General features: G+C 43.5%; 2 protein-coding genes across 5 annotated transcripts in view; one reads left to right on the top strand and one right to left on the bottom strand.

The window, feature by feature from the left end:
• On the bottom strand, positions 26-2,033 carry LOC110399266 (cytochrome c oxidase copper chaperone). Its single transcript, XM_021397645.1, has 3 exons — positions 1,822-2,033; positions 797-907; positions 26-232 (listed from the first exon to the last, which is right to left on the bottom strand). The coding sequence occupies exons 1-2, from the start codon at positions 1,938-1,940 to the stop codon at positions 823-825; spliced, it is 204 nt and encodes a 67-aa protein (XP_021253320.1). The 5' UTR covers positions 1,941-2,033; the 3' UTR covers positions 26-232; positions 797-822.
• Positions 10,175-14,867, top strand: part of MAATS1 (MYCBP associated and testis expressed 1) — a 31,063-nt gene continuing 26,370 nt past the window's right edge. Inside the window, exons 1-3 of one of the 4 annotated variants that reach the window (XM_021397591.1) lie at positions 10,175-10,302; positions 10,834-10,910; positions 13,087-13,244. In XM_021397591.1, the coding sequence (XP_021253266.1) occupies positions 13,111-13,244 (134 nt within the window). In that variant the 5' untranslated portion in view covers positions 10,175-10,302; positions 10,834-10,910; positions 13,087-13,110. Of the gene's footprint in view, positions 10,494-10,833; positions 11,037-13,086; positions 13,245-14,867 lie in introns of all 4 variants that reach the window. The other 3 variants (XM_021397594.1, XM_021397581.1, XM_021397603.1) reach the window with 3 other exon arrangements.

The raw sequence follows: 14,867 nt of genomic DNA, 5'->3' as shown, positions 1-14,867 counted from the left end.
AAAAAACAGAAGTCGGGATCACTGATCATTTTTAGACTTTTATTAAGAGGGAAAAATATATATTTTCTATACCAGCAATAAAGAGGTAACAGTGAAAAAGCTGCAGATGTGATACACAGTCTACCATTAAAGACTCTTTATAAATAGGTTCTTTTATCATTTGTCCTTTGAAGCAACTTGCAGAAATAATTTATTTTTCAGCCTTCCAGTACACCAGTCACACAACAGTCATCTAGAAAAGGGAGGAAAGACAGCTTCATTAAACATGGATTCCAACAGGATATCTAGGGACAGTTCAACAGCCTCCAGTCAGTGAGAGTATTGTATACAAACAGCCCTACTATGCTCTTAAACTAGTTACAGAATTTCTTTCTGAACTCCAGGGTGACATGTGTCCATTTCCAATGAGGATGAGACAAGAGAAAGGTTTTCCTCTCTTTGTGGCTTTTGCACTTGTATGAAGGAGGGAGGTGAACTAGACACAGTGTCCTACCATTAAAAATCTAAATTGAAGTCTGCATTTGTCAAAAGAGAACAGAGGCAGAACCAAACTTCACTATTCAAGAGCCACTCACAAGGGCTCTATGCTCCCTGAAGGCTTCACATGGAGCCTCACAAGGAGAACAGCAGTTACTCCAGAGTCAATGAGGTTTACTTTGCCTTCCCTCTTTTAGGGAAGATTTGTCCTTTGCCATCATGGACAGTACCCTGTACCTCCCAGTGGCACCACTGAGACGCCAGGATACTTTAGATGCAGAAATCAAGCAATGAGTGTGATCCTGAAGGCTATACTCACCACACACATCGTCTTGCTCATCTCACTCATATCTTGAAGCCCAGAGCTCTCATACACTCTTTGTGAGCTTCAATTAAGTGCCCGCAATTTTCTTCCCCCTTCTCAATGATGCTGCAAAACAAAAACATTTCTAAGGTTCAGCAAGAAAACGTTATCTTACTGTTAGTCAAAACCACACAACTGACAAGCTGTTGAGGACAATTAAAAAAAAAAACAAAGAAAAATAACAATTAGGCTCCAGAGATTTTTTTGCATATCCTTTCTAGGGTAGCACTACCAGTGTCCATAATGAGCAATTCTACTAGGATTTTATTATACAACACATGGCTGTTGCCTCACTTTAACCAGGTTGCTGATCTTGACAGCCAATTTTCAAATCTTTCAGTAAGGAGGGGGACAAAGTGTCTACAACACAAGACAGACTAGACTGGCTTTACCAAAAAACAATGGTTTCGTCTGGTTTTTGGTGGGTTTTAGGGATTCTGTAAAAAAGAGAAAGGGAAAAAAAAGCCCAGCTGCTTAATAAAAACAAAAACAAACGCATTACCAAACAGTAACTTTTGATATTACTCATCCATCCCATGTCCATTACATATTCGAATAGCGGCAGGAGCCTGCCGGCATCGTTGCACAGCGGACACCACAAAACCAGTTCAGACTCGCTCTCTGGCGGCTCGGAGAGCATTTCCTGCCCCCAGGGGCGGGGATTCCACTGCCAGAAAGACAAACTATCAAATGAAGAGTAACAAAATACCTTCTACTCTTCGGCGTTTTAGTTTCGTTACGGTAAGCCCAACCAGAAGCGCTGGCCACCCATGGCAGCTGCACCTGACACACGACTTACACCCTACCCATTTTCTCAGGGGGTCCTGGACGCACACGCCCGACTTTTGCAGAGCCAGCAGCAGCGAAGCCTCCTAGGCAAGCGCAGCGGCCGGTCCCCGCTCTCCGCTACGCCAGGCCGCCACACGTTAATCCCTAAGGACGCGCTCAGGCAACCCGAAGGCCGCGGCCCGGCCACTCACCAGGCGTCCCGCGCCTTCTTGGTCTCGGGACAGGCGCAGCACGGCTTCAGCGGCTTCTTCTCGTCCCGCGCCTCCCCGGCGCCCTTAGAGTCGCAGCTGGCGGCCGCTACCGTCGACATGGCGAGCGGCTCTTTGACGCTACAGCCTGCTCAGGACAGGTGGCCTGCAGCGAGCTTGGCTTCCGGAACGGCCCCGCCGCACTGCGTCTGCGCGCAGAGCCCGTGGCATGCCGGGAAGTGTAGTTCTTAAGCCTAGGTACGCGTCTGCGCGGGAGGCACGCATGCGCGATGCGCCCTCAGGATGCTCTGCTCCGACCCCTCAGAGTAAGGCTTCCGAGGCCTTGAACAGAGCAGCTCTGTTCTTCTGCTACAGTCGGTTCTCTGGGGCAGCTGTGTACAACACACTTTTCCACACGGCCAAAGCTCCTCGTTTTCATCCCATGCAGAGATGAGGCTTCCCTCTTTTCCCCACTGAGGCACCTCCTGTGGCTCCATGTCTATGCAACTCCTCAAAACACAGCCTCCTGATGAGTCTGCTTCTGAAATGGTGTCATGCACCACTCGCTCACCTCATTGACCACCTGTTTAATTACCTACCAATCTCAGCTCAGTAGCCTGTCCCCAGCTACCCATCTGTGGCTGGTAAGGATGTTCAGGATGGCTCGTGCCCAACTGGTTCACGCGCAGGTGCTGTGAGGATGTGCACCCAGGTGTGAGGGGTTGTGATTTGAAGAAGTTAATACACAATATATTCTAGTAGTGTATTTTTAGAAATACGGCTGTTGAATTGTTATATTATGTGATTAGTTCTTGCTTGCAAAACTGTAATAGCTTTTAGATGTTGCAAATAGTTATGGATATAGCATCATAGACTAGGAAGCGTGTTGTAAGGCTATTCTCTTTTAACAGGAAACCTTCAGCAAAAGAAACACAATAATGGAAAGACACGAGTAGGTTTATCAAACATCTAAAGAAGCTAGGGCCTACACACAAGACCAAATTGTCTCACTCTGGGTGTAGATCAGGATGCAATAGGCAAGTGTCAATAGTCAAGGTGCTCCCCTCTACCCTCCTTATTTACAGCACCCCGGTATATATCATTAAAAGACAGGTTGCCTAACTTATCTCTATCCAAGGATGAGCAGAAGTTAAGAAATAATGGCCAAAGTGCTGAGTGAGCAAATGTTATGATTTTGGTACCTATAGATTACTTTTACTAGGCATTCTCCTACAGAGCATGCATCAATGAAGAAAGCTCATCTAGAGGGTGAGCGAGGAAGATACAAGGTATCTTCTTCATGGCAAGAAAAATGATGAGCCTCCTACAGTAACATACGGAGTGAAACTTTTATCCTGATCAATATCTACAGCAAAACTGATTTCAAGCATGGCTACAACTGCTTCTGCTAAGGAACCAATGTCTTTATGGAATATGTTGAACTGTTTCCAGCACTGAATGACTTTTCTAGTGAAAACCGGTTCTTTCTGTAGAAAAATAAAATGGACATTAGTACTTCTTTTTCCATAAACTTAACGTACTCACATTTTTGCTGCAAATCTCTGCCCGTTTTTTGCTAAGATTATCATCACTTTAATGTTATGCCTCCTCGTCTTTTCACTACCCTGAAAGCATATCCAGACATGTTAGCAAAGATTATGAATTTGCCATGGAACACTCAAAAAGTCAGATCAGTACATTCAGTATGCAATTACTGTAGCAACATCACAAAAGAAGGAAGCTGGGATTCTGTATTCCTCTACAGAGTTAACCATGTCAGCTGCTGATGTAGATATTCCTGAATAGGAATCCTCTTTCATTCTCACTTCTCATGACTTGGAAGAGTAAGACTTAAACTTCTGCATAACCTTTACATAAACTGCCAAAAATGTCTGAATGTGAGCCCAAGCAATCAGACAGCTTAGCCACCATTAATCCAGCACCCCACATATGCATGTATGATCTCTAATTAGTTACCCTACAGAAAGAAAGTGCTGTCTAAGGTCCATGCTTATGCAATACAGGAAATCTCATTCAGAACACAAATTTACTTGTCTATGTATTGAAAAAATAATGAGTCACGTGAAATATTCCATAGTATCATCTTCTCACCGTGATCATTGTGCTCAAATCAGGCAGTGTTACTGAATAACTCCAATGAATGGTGTTCAGCTGTTGATCCACTGAGAACCAGCGATACAGTAGGTCCATTTCTTGCCCACTGTATACATTACAGTCATCCCTGCTGCTATTAAAAATTTAATTCTGCCTGGTGCAGTTCCGTTTTGTTGTCAGTGTCAGCAGCAAATCTTGCTTGCTTTAATCTGTTCAAGTTTCTCTTGATCATGTTTTATGCAATGTGAGCTCTGCTATAGCAAACAGTTTAACAGTCACAACAAACTGCAGGAGATAAATGAAAGCCTGGAAGGAATACTTAGTATTTCCAAATATGTTATTGATTTTGGCTGCATTCTTCTGCATACTCATGTCCCAGCATCTCACTCCTCTTAAATATTGCATCAAGACATATGCTATATAGCACTGCAAGTTACTAGTTAAGAGCAGGAAACATACATATCTTCTAAATCCACTTAGACTCCCCACAACTCTGATTTGCTGGGCAAAGTTACAAAATAATGTAGAAAATGCAGCCATTTCTTCCACATCCGTGGTCAGACTAGTTTGCAGTTTTAAACACCTAATTCTCCTGTGCTTGTTTTCTTCTAATTTTCTTGTTGATCCAAGAGAAGAACTTCTGAGTTTAATGAGCATTATCAGTACCTTCTGAAAGACATCTTTGGGAACTTCATTCCCACCAAAATCAATTTGAGTTGACTATTGAGTGTTTACTGCTTAGAATATAAGAAACATTAAGGCTCCATGTACAGGTAGAGATTTCTTGAAAGACCCTGTTTGTTTTGACATCTTCCTAAATTCTATTATGTACCGTTAGTATGATTATTTTTTGAAAAAGTGATGTAGGAACCAATCTACAATGGCAAATAATTTCATCTAAACCTTCAGTTCAAGCCTTCCCTTCAGTTCAAGGCTCCCTTCATATCAGGTCTTTGTGCAAACTCACTCACTTCCTAGAACAGTTTCCCGCTAGCTGGAAGACAGACTTCATCAGGCACTTTGATAAACATTAGGAGAAAGAGCAAGGAGAGCAGAAATGCTGCAGAAGTTAACAAGATACTCCATTGCATAGTTTTTGACACATCACATAAATATATACTGCCTGTCTTAAAACTACTCTGAACTACTGTTGGCTACAGTAAAAGCCATCCATCAAGCAGCAAGTAAAATCTAGCTACCAAACTCATGAGCTTCTGGATACAGAGATCTCCTTTGTCCAGAGACAACCTTCTCTTGGCAGACCTTGATACTTTCAGGAAGTTGTGATTCCTCTTAATCTGAAGGAGAGAAGAGACAGGTGGCACGATCAGCTGGCCCAGCTGTGATGGATAGTGCCAGTAAGGGCACCCTCCCTGCATCTGTACAGGCTGAACAAGAATCACCAGGCAAGAACTATGGAGATGGCTACCTTGGTACCACTCCTCCTCAGGTTTGGCTAAGTAACGATTTGCTAGCAGCAAATGCACCTGTTATTTTAAAAACAGACAAACAGATTATAAGTCTGGGGCCAGACCCTTGTGAAAAGCAGATTTGGGACTGATACACCTCCAGTCACAACTCAGCTACATGCACATCTACCAGGTTTCCTGAAACAAGTAGTTGGATTCGCTTTGAAGATACAAGCTCTCCCCTACTCCTACTAAGCCACAGATATAGGGAAATATCCTGTCTTTTAAGTCAGTATAATATTCCCCTTCCATCAAACCACTGTTCCTCTGGCTCTGGAAAGGATTCTTCTCTTACTTCTTGCGCTCTGACAGAATGTTGATTCAACCATTGCTTGGGAAGGCAAGGGAGAGAATGAATCCAAGGTTTTATGTTGAAATTAGATGTCTTAGCGCACTGGAACTTGAATGCTGCAAGCTAACATGCTGGAATTGCTATTTATTTCACTGAGTATTACATGGGGAAAGTGAGAATACTAGGAATTCACCAGTTTCCTAAGCAGTTCAGTCAAGATCCTCTTGCTACTAAGGTTAGACAACACCATTCCAGCAAATGGTAGACAACACCAGGCCAGCAAAGCAACCAAATGTCTGCCTCAATCATTCCCCAGTCACTGAGAATTTCCTCCAGAGTTCATCTACGTGAAATGAAGTTTATGAGCATGCATGTCTAACTGTACAAGTGAGCTTGGGCTTTTGTCAGAAATTGCACTTCTCTGCCCACTGCCTGAAAAAGTCCTTAATTTCTCCTTCTCTTTCTTCCTCTATTTTTTTTTTCTAATCTAAACCATTATAGAAATCTTTCAGCAGGCTTTGGAGTGGATCCTTTATCTGTGATCACAAAGCACTGCTGCTTCATTTTCTTTGAGCTTTGACTTTTGAAGCTATCCTCGTTTGTAGATTGCTTTTAGTACAGGAAACATGCCAGCAGTTGTACTAAGAAAAGAAAAGAAAGAGAGAACAGAAGGTCTCCCATAAAGAGTTTCAACTTTGTGCTTCCTTTTCCATTTCAGTGTTTTTATCTCAAGACGCCTGTTTCAGCCAAACTATTAGTAAAAAAAGCAGAACCCAAAGTTTCCAACTTGATGAAGCTAAATTTAGCATAATTAGTACTCTAAGGCCATTTTTACAAAAGATGTCATAAGAGAGGTATTCCACAGCAGATACAATGCATTACCATGGCCAAGAGCCAGCACTGAGACAAGGCCTAGATCCACAAAGCAACAGATTTCACAGGAGCCATCATCTCACTAATACCGTACACAGTTAGAGAGCCACGTGGAGGTCAGTCTGATAATGGATAGTTGGGCTTATCTGGGATAAGCCCAAGGGCCAAATTCATGTAATTGGCATTTCACATTCAATAGAAGCTCTGACTGGAGCCCTCAAGCTAGGGCCCGTGACGGCCTCCTACACGGAGAAAGGCTGACATCCTGTGGCAAACCTGGGAAATGGCAGCTCCATCTGACGGTGACTAATTTTAAACGCGTGGCTTTCATTTGGGCATTTCAACAATGCTTTTAACTATAATGCTATAACTTTGTTGGCTGTTTACATGGATATATATATATTTTTAACAACCAGAAAAAAACCCACCATGAAGCATCACACCACAACAGTGCAGTTGTTTGACTACTGCTAAAAACAGAGCGGAAGAGGAATGCCTACGTAATCAAGCCTAGAGCCAGACGTATGATGTCTTGCCAGGGGTTTCACAGATGCTCGTGGATTGCAGAACAGCCACACTCAAAAACCCAGTTCCCTCCTAAACTTTCTGGGCAGAAGGAAGACCAAGGAGATATTACAGCCTTCCTCACTTGCTCATCCTCAACCCAGTCTCCCGTTTTCTTGTCCAGACCACGTACTGTACTACTGTCTGCTCACCCTGTCTCTCCCTCTTCCCCTACACACTGGCTCTCTACACATTTTTCTTTGCTCAGCCAGCCAAACCTCTCCTCCTATATCATATTTTCATGTCCAATTCATCTTCCCTTTGCACAGCTACTTCTGCTCTCAGCTGATGCCTCCTCATTGCAGTTTTCCACTTCTCTGTCTGGTTTTACAGTTCAAGCACATCAGCAAACTATCACAGCATAACAAGTCCATCAACAGAGTGGCAGTAATTCATCTTTGCAGCAAATTACACTGTCCTGCCTCAAGGTTAATAGGAAGTAAAATGCAGTTAGCTCAGCCCCTTTCACAGCTGGCTAAACTAGTGCACTTCACCACACATTTGCAACATGCTAAGCACTGGGCCAGCATTAGTCCACTCCATCAGTTACTGGACAGTAACTCACGGAGCTGTGGACAGCCTACTCATACATCTTGGCACTTGCTGTCCCCACACAGCCAAATGAGTGTAAGAAATCATCACATGGACAGGACCCCAACTCAGCTACACCGTCCTGTCCTGAAAAAGCTATTACTGCAAAAAATAATAATAATAAATAAAGCCCATGCTTCAACCTGCACCCCTAAGGAGAAAGCCAGCAGTCAAGTTCTCTGAAAACTAAGCCAAGGAACAGAGGAGTTTTTTTGATTGCTTACAGCTTCATTACCTTTAGCTCACTTTCACTCAAGCAACAGCATGTATCCTGAGACAGAGACCTAGCAGATAAGATTCAAGCCTGTTTTCTGAAGTGCCGGCCAGAGACAAGATTGTCATAGTTTACTGTCTGGGATCAAACAGTTTTCTGAGAGCCCTTCATGCTTGGGAATTTTTTTCTTTAAAAATGGCTGATCCACATTTAAAAATAAAAAATAAAAAATAAAAAAAGAAGACCAATTCAGACAAATATCAGCACTGTGCCATTTCACTGTATTCCGTAGCATACGGCCATGCTTCCAGGGCCCTGGCCAACTTCCTCTCCAGCTGCAAGTCCACAGGAACATGAAGCTTTCAGGCAAAGATAATTCAAGAAGACAGTAGTAAGAGACACACCTTTAAACACTGCAAGACTGCTCCTTGGGCACATCTGTAATTCACAGATTCCTCAGAAACGTTAGTTAAAAATGAGCCAGTCTTTCCCTCCCTCCCTTCCTCCCCTAATCTAATCTAAGCATGTTCCAAGAACCTGAACCTTGGGCTTTTTAGCTCAGCCCAACTGCCTGTCACCTCCCATGAGCGGGTGCTAGTCTTCAGGCAGTTATGCAGTGATCTGAAAACATCTGTTTTATTTTGTGGCAGGTAAGTTTCCAGCCACATCACTCTCCTGAGCTGCTTCCCCACACAGCCTTCCAGCTGCCAACATCCACAGGTCAGAAACAGTGAGGCCAGGCAGCATGTGCAGAATTAAGAAGATGGCAGAATCTTACATTTAGACCTATGTGAGGTGGTGAAATTTGATGGTGGGACTACACCTTTCTGATCCTCCACAGCTCCAGGAGTACTCATCTTTTAGGCTACATCCTGAGATTTTGCACTCCTGTATCAACAACTCATGTAACTGTTCCATTGCTCCTTTTCTACCAAGTTTCCATCCAGTCTTATCCTCAGAAGAAATAAACCAAAAGTCCAGACACCTGCATCCTATCGTCTACGAAAACCTTGAAGGGGAAAAATGTGAGAGTGTGGAGCTGACCATTAGAAAGAGCCATTATTTGGCCAACATACAGTTGACACATCTCATCATCTCAAGACAGATGTTCAGCATGGAAAATTTCACCGTGGAAATTATGAAGTTCTTGTGCAATGAGATACATAAAAAGGAAAGCAGAACTTGATCATGGGAAATGTTAGGCAAGCCTATTAAGTTATGTTTGCTGTCTTGTTAATAATTACAAGGTATCACTTTGTAAAGCTTCTTAATAAGTGAGGGCCATTACAGCCAACTGATTATCGCTAATCAGTCCATTGTGTAAAGCTGTGACAGCACGTCTTATTTTGAAGTTTTCAATTGACCCATTTGATCTGCTACCTGAAGAAATACGTAGCTGCTTCAAACAAGGCTCAGGCCTTGAAGAAGCGTAAACCAGCATTTCAAACTCAAATTCAGTGTTTAAACATAAATTGCCAGAGTCAAAGAATTTGAGGCCACAGTCCTCATGTCTCTCTCCTGTATAAAGTACCGAGGGAACAAAATCTTGTGTCAGACATGCCGAGTTGTGAATAATTTTTTTGACATACAGTTTTGTACACAAAATAATGAACACAAGGGACCTATGAGCAGTCTCAGCAGCACTGCTTCCAAACCCCTTAGACTGACAAAAGGAGAGGCCTTCCCATTCAACAGCACCAGCGTTTCCAGGCTTGTTCCTCAGAGTGGATGACTGCCTCCTCCCTTCCAAACCAGCAGTACAACTCACTAACAGCATAATATTTATTTGTAATCCCTCTTGTAGGTCTTTTCGGATGCTATACAAATGCAACAATGCCAGGAGCTGGTCCAGGAGGTAGGCACCAAGCCTATTTTCACTGTTTTATAGCAAGGGAAGTCCTGCAGACATGAGCAGAGCCAGGAACATCCAGGCTTAAATCCAGTACTCCAGCATAATTGCTAAACCAGTTTTTCTTAAGCACTAAGCAAGGATCCAGGGGAACTGGGGAGCATCATCCACAACAAATGCTGGTGCTGGGAAGGACTTGAGGTGGTGCTGCTAATGTAAGGCTATGCAGTGGTGGTGCTACTGGTGGTGAAGAACGTGTGAGGATAACAAAGGTGCTACTGAAAGACTTCCACCCACCGCCCTCCATCTTGAGCAGGACAAAGCCCACGACCACGGCTCCCTCTCGGTGCGGTGACGTCACATTGGGGGCGTGGCCTCCGCAGCCCGGCCCCGCCCTGCCGCCTGTTGCCCCGGTAACGGCAGGCAGCCGCCGCCAGGAGCCGCGCGGTGTGTCCGCGTCCCTCCGGCGGCCGTTGCTGAGGAGCGGCTTCCGGTCGGACTTTCCGCTGCCTCTACGGTACCGGGCCGGCCGCAGCAGCGGGGCCCTCGTCGCGGCCCTTATCTCCACGGGGCCTCCGGGGTGGGGGGGGACGACTGGTGTGGCCAGGCACAGCATCCCCGCGGGAGGAGGCCGCCTCTGTTTCCGCCTGTGGCTGGGGTCCGGGAGCGGGACAGCTGTGCAGCCGCTGGGGCTGCCTGCCCCTCCAGGTACGGCGATGAGGAGAGGCCTGGGGTTGCAGAACTCTGCAAGCTGCAGGAGGGCCAGCACAGCTCTTGGTGCCGTCGTGCACAGTGCCAGATTTCCACTGTCTTACATTGCACCATCCTTCCTTTTTTCCTGTTTCATTTCATTGCCAGCTCTGAGCCTCATTTATGGGTTGCTGGAGTTTAGTCAATGCAGAAGCATGCTTCTTTCTTCTTTTCTCCTTTCCAAGTTTGGCTTTTAACCTCTTTGGACAGACACCTAAAGAGGGAAAGGATCCTGAGCAGTGTCCCTTGCTGGCTCCTCCTGTGTGTAACTTGTTCCATTTGTTCATTTATCTTTCAGACCCTCTGTACACACTACCAAGTGAGAAGGACTGTTCAAAGGCAAATACCCACATTCAGCTGGTTGGTGAGAATTTGGTACGTGTTTGCCAAGGAGAGCTCACCTGTATACCTGGTTTTCCCCATGTATACACACAAATGGATAGAACCTTATTTACTCAGCTGCTCCCTTAAAACAACAATCTACGCGGCAAAGGAAGGAAGGTTAGGAATTTTACCTAACATATAAGACAACACAGGGAGCACCTTATTGCTGGCTGGGATGACTGTAGCAGCAGCCTAGAAATGCCCAGTTTCATATCCTGGGTAGTTTCCAAAATTGCATATCAATATTTTTAATAAAGTACCACCAAATGCTGATAAACAAAAGCTTGCATATGGTATTAAGATCTAATAAAGCAACTGGACAATTGTTGGGCTGTTGTTCAAATGCAGCTGTTAAAATGTGTTATTTCACAGTGCCCTCTCCCTTACCTTGGGATGTACTTACGTTACAGCTCAAGATAACATACTTAAACAGCTTGAGATATACTAGGTACCAACAGCTAAACAGCCTGTAGCAGGCTGCAAACCCATCCTGATTCTTCATGCCAGGTTTGCATAGTTCAGCTTCCCAGCTAAGCTTTAAGTTAGCCCATGATTAGCTCCCCACTGTCCTGCTATCAGCATTCAACCTAGCTAGTTTAAAACCAGCTAGGGCACATCCTTAGAGAACTGCAGTCACACCTGTGGACAGCAGTGATCAATGTCTGGACAGTCCTCATATAGGCAGAATGCCAAGAAAAGTAGACTTACTACAGCGAGACTACAGCAGCACAATGAATTGGATTTTAAACAAAGAGCCCTCCTGAAACTCTGTGCTTGACTGAGCCTGCAAGGCAGATATTTGGAACTCTGAAAGTCCATTCCTACACAGCACAGGGAAATTCCCCAAAATCTTTCTCAACAATGAGATCAATAAACATTTTTTTTAAGAATGTTTCTGGATGTCTCTTACCTAGTATGTCAGGCTCTTGTGTATGTAAGTATATATCTACTTGACAGAAATGTGTGCTTGTCCACACCTCTGTGCAGAGACATGTGGAACTGTCATCATAAAGATCCTTGCAGCAGTATGGCTTTGCCAGCAGTTCATGACAAGTAAGCGGATGTACTGTCACGAAGGTTGTGAATGTCATAGATGTAATGTTGCAGAGGGGTATGGTGACATGCTCTGATTTCTATAAAACGTGTTTTAAGTGTATGAATCACCAAGTGCGTAATGTGCAATACAAAACGACACAACTTTGAATTTCTGCTCTATAATATCACAAAGTGGGGCGGGCAGAGGCTGAGCTAATACTAGTTTATAAGCACTTCCGAACTCTTAGAAGTTGAATTCCCTTTCAAGAGAAATAAAACAAAAATGCAGTCTCATGCCCAGAAAGCAGTTACTCATAGGAGGTTGCTTAGGTCTTCATAATCTGACACACACTGATGAGTTAGTGTGCTTGAAATGTCACTGTTATCCTATATGTGTGTGAATTACTATCCACTGAAATGAAAGGGGTAATGTGCAATTCAAAACTGATTTCAGGCTTTACAGAAGCCAATATATCTACATCACTTATAATTGAGTCACAATTACAAAGATTTATTGGTAATCATAAATCTTCGGATTTAAGGCATATCTCCCAAGGGAAATCAGTGCTCCAGAAGAAAGAGTGTGGATTTTTGATGTGATCTTTTTTATACGCTAACTCCCATCAAGATATTTTTAGCACATGCTAAAATCTTTGTAGTATAAGATAATGTAACTTTACTCTGTAATATGTGCATGGAATATGCTTCTTTGTTTCTAGAGCACACCAAGTGGGAGGGAGTTACATGGGGTAATCTGTGAATTTATAAATTCACATTACTGCATGTTCACAGTTTCTGCACACTAACTTCTTTATGTAACACATTGTTAGACCCTTGGATTTGTAGTATAAGTTTAGACACTGGAAAACAGCCAGAAGACGTATCTGTGCATCTGCTGCTAGTCTGGTATGCTCCACATCTTGAGAAGTACCATCTAACCAGCTGCAGTCATTAGCACGTGTATGCCTTCTTCTTTCCTCCTCCCAAATGCCCTGTAAATAACACCAGGCTTTTCTATGGACTGCTTGTGTATACGTATACTCACCAGCACCAGCTGAAATTCTGATCACTTTAATGCTATTTGAAATCACTAAAGCACCCTTCTCCTTCTTTGTGTCCACACAAACATTAGGTAAAAGTACCAGTTTTCACGAGTATGCTTAGTAGCTTGATCCATTTCCCGGGCTACGGTCTGTGCCTGGAGGGCAAAGATGCAGTGCCTCCATTTATTGACCGAAGATGGAGAGGGAAGGCTCAGCAGCGCCTGGCGGCTCTTCAACATCTTGCAGTGTAAGTGTGCCATGCTTGGGTAATTTAAAACAAACATGCAAACAAAAACAACAGAAACCCTTACACACTGAAGTGGAGTTGACTGCAATTTGCTCCTACTTATATTGCCCTTGAAATTAAGAGCTTGCAGCTGTTGTGGAATATGGTTGCCTGTCTGTTTCTTACAGGGAGGACGTTACACATTCCTTCATCCCCGTGCTATCTGCACTGCAGTGGTTGCTGGCAAAATGAAGAGTTATTTCGATCTCTTATAGATCAGACAAGTTGCAAAGACTTCACTGGCTCACGTGTTACTTCAGTGGTAGCTGTTTCCTTTTAGTCCCAGGAGCTTATATCTGGTTGGATTGCTGTTGTTATTCATTCAAGCACGTATGGTGCTTGAACCTGGATGCACATTTAGAGTTCAGAGGTTTCTTGGATGACTTTTCTCCTGGCATTGCAATTTGCACTTCTGATTCAGTAAATATTTAAGCAATCATTTGAGTTTTGCCACAGCATGCATCTTTAGGAGTCTTGAGTAGCAACACTCAAGAATGCAGGCATCAGCCTGGCTACTTGTTTTCAGGTTTTTTTACTGCCCTAACAAACTTCAGACCTCTTCATACGATGTATTCTCTGGTATTGCTATTAAAAGAGTTTTACCACTTGCCAGAGAGTAATCAAGGATGTTTAAGAGTGATATGAAGGATTTCACACCTGTTTCTTTTCAGTTTCAAAAGCATACTCTTCTTGTTTCTACAGCAAAGTAATAATTTTGGAGGGTTTTTTTTTTTCTTATTTTCAGCATTTCATACTGTCCTCAACACATAAAAACCTCAGTGACTTCTTCTATTTTGCCTGTTATTCTGTAACAGGAACTTTTTTGACACCTTACGTGTTTTAGAATTACATTTACATTTCAGCAACATATATTTGCAAAATATCTTGCAATTAGTGAAAAAAAAAAAGAAGAGAAATACATCCCCTCTATTTCAGCCTGCGCAGGTTGACAGTGCTGCAGATACTGAAGATAGAATTATTTTCCAGATGTCTTCTCAGTAGTTGTATAGCTTCTGCAAGGTTATCAGGAGCGACTGCTCATTTATTTCAGCCAAGTCAGCTGAACGTAAGTCAAGGACTTGGAAGAGGCAGGATCTGTGGAATAAAAGAGGCTGTTTCACTGGGTTCCCGTTGTGCCTATAACGTATCATAACAGGATGAAGAGCTTATGCTAATAAAGTTACATCTTATGAGTAAGTGCCCACCTGTGCTGAATGAAACACAAATCCATCTGAATGGAGCAACAGTCATACTGGATGTCAGCTAGTGAAACTAGCCATCAGCTCAGTTAACTCATTACAATTTCAAACACGACTTTACAGTAGTAGGTTGATTAGTGCTGAGTAAGTATCTACTATTACCACACAGCATCTTGAACCCTTCTCCTCCCCTTTGTTACATGATGTGACTGAAAATGCTGGGAAGAGATGACCTTGTCAGTAAACTGTATGTCACAGGAGATGTAGGAAGCATCACTCTACAGGCTTTGCTGTAGTTTGTAGCTGTACGGTTGGCTCCTTGAGTTGCACAGCACAATTCACAGGGCTTATGAGGTCTTTGACGACAACTGATCTCAGTATGCAG

The sequence above is a fragment of the Numida meleagris genome, chromosome 1 (genome assembly GCF_002078875.1).
Source record: "Numida meleagris isolate 19003 breed g44 Domestic line chromosome 1, NumMel1.0, whole genome shotgun sequence".
NCBI classification, from domain to species: domain Eukaryota; kingdom Metazoa; phylum Chordata; class Aves; order Galliformes; family Numididae; genus Numida; species Numida meleagris.
The sequence above is the reverse complement of the archived record's forward strand: the minus strand, read 5'-3'. Positions and strand labels throughout refer to the sequence as shown.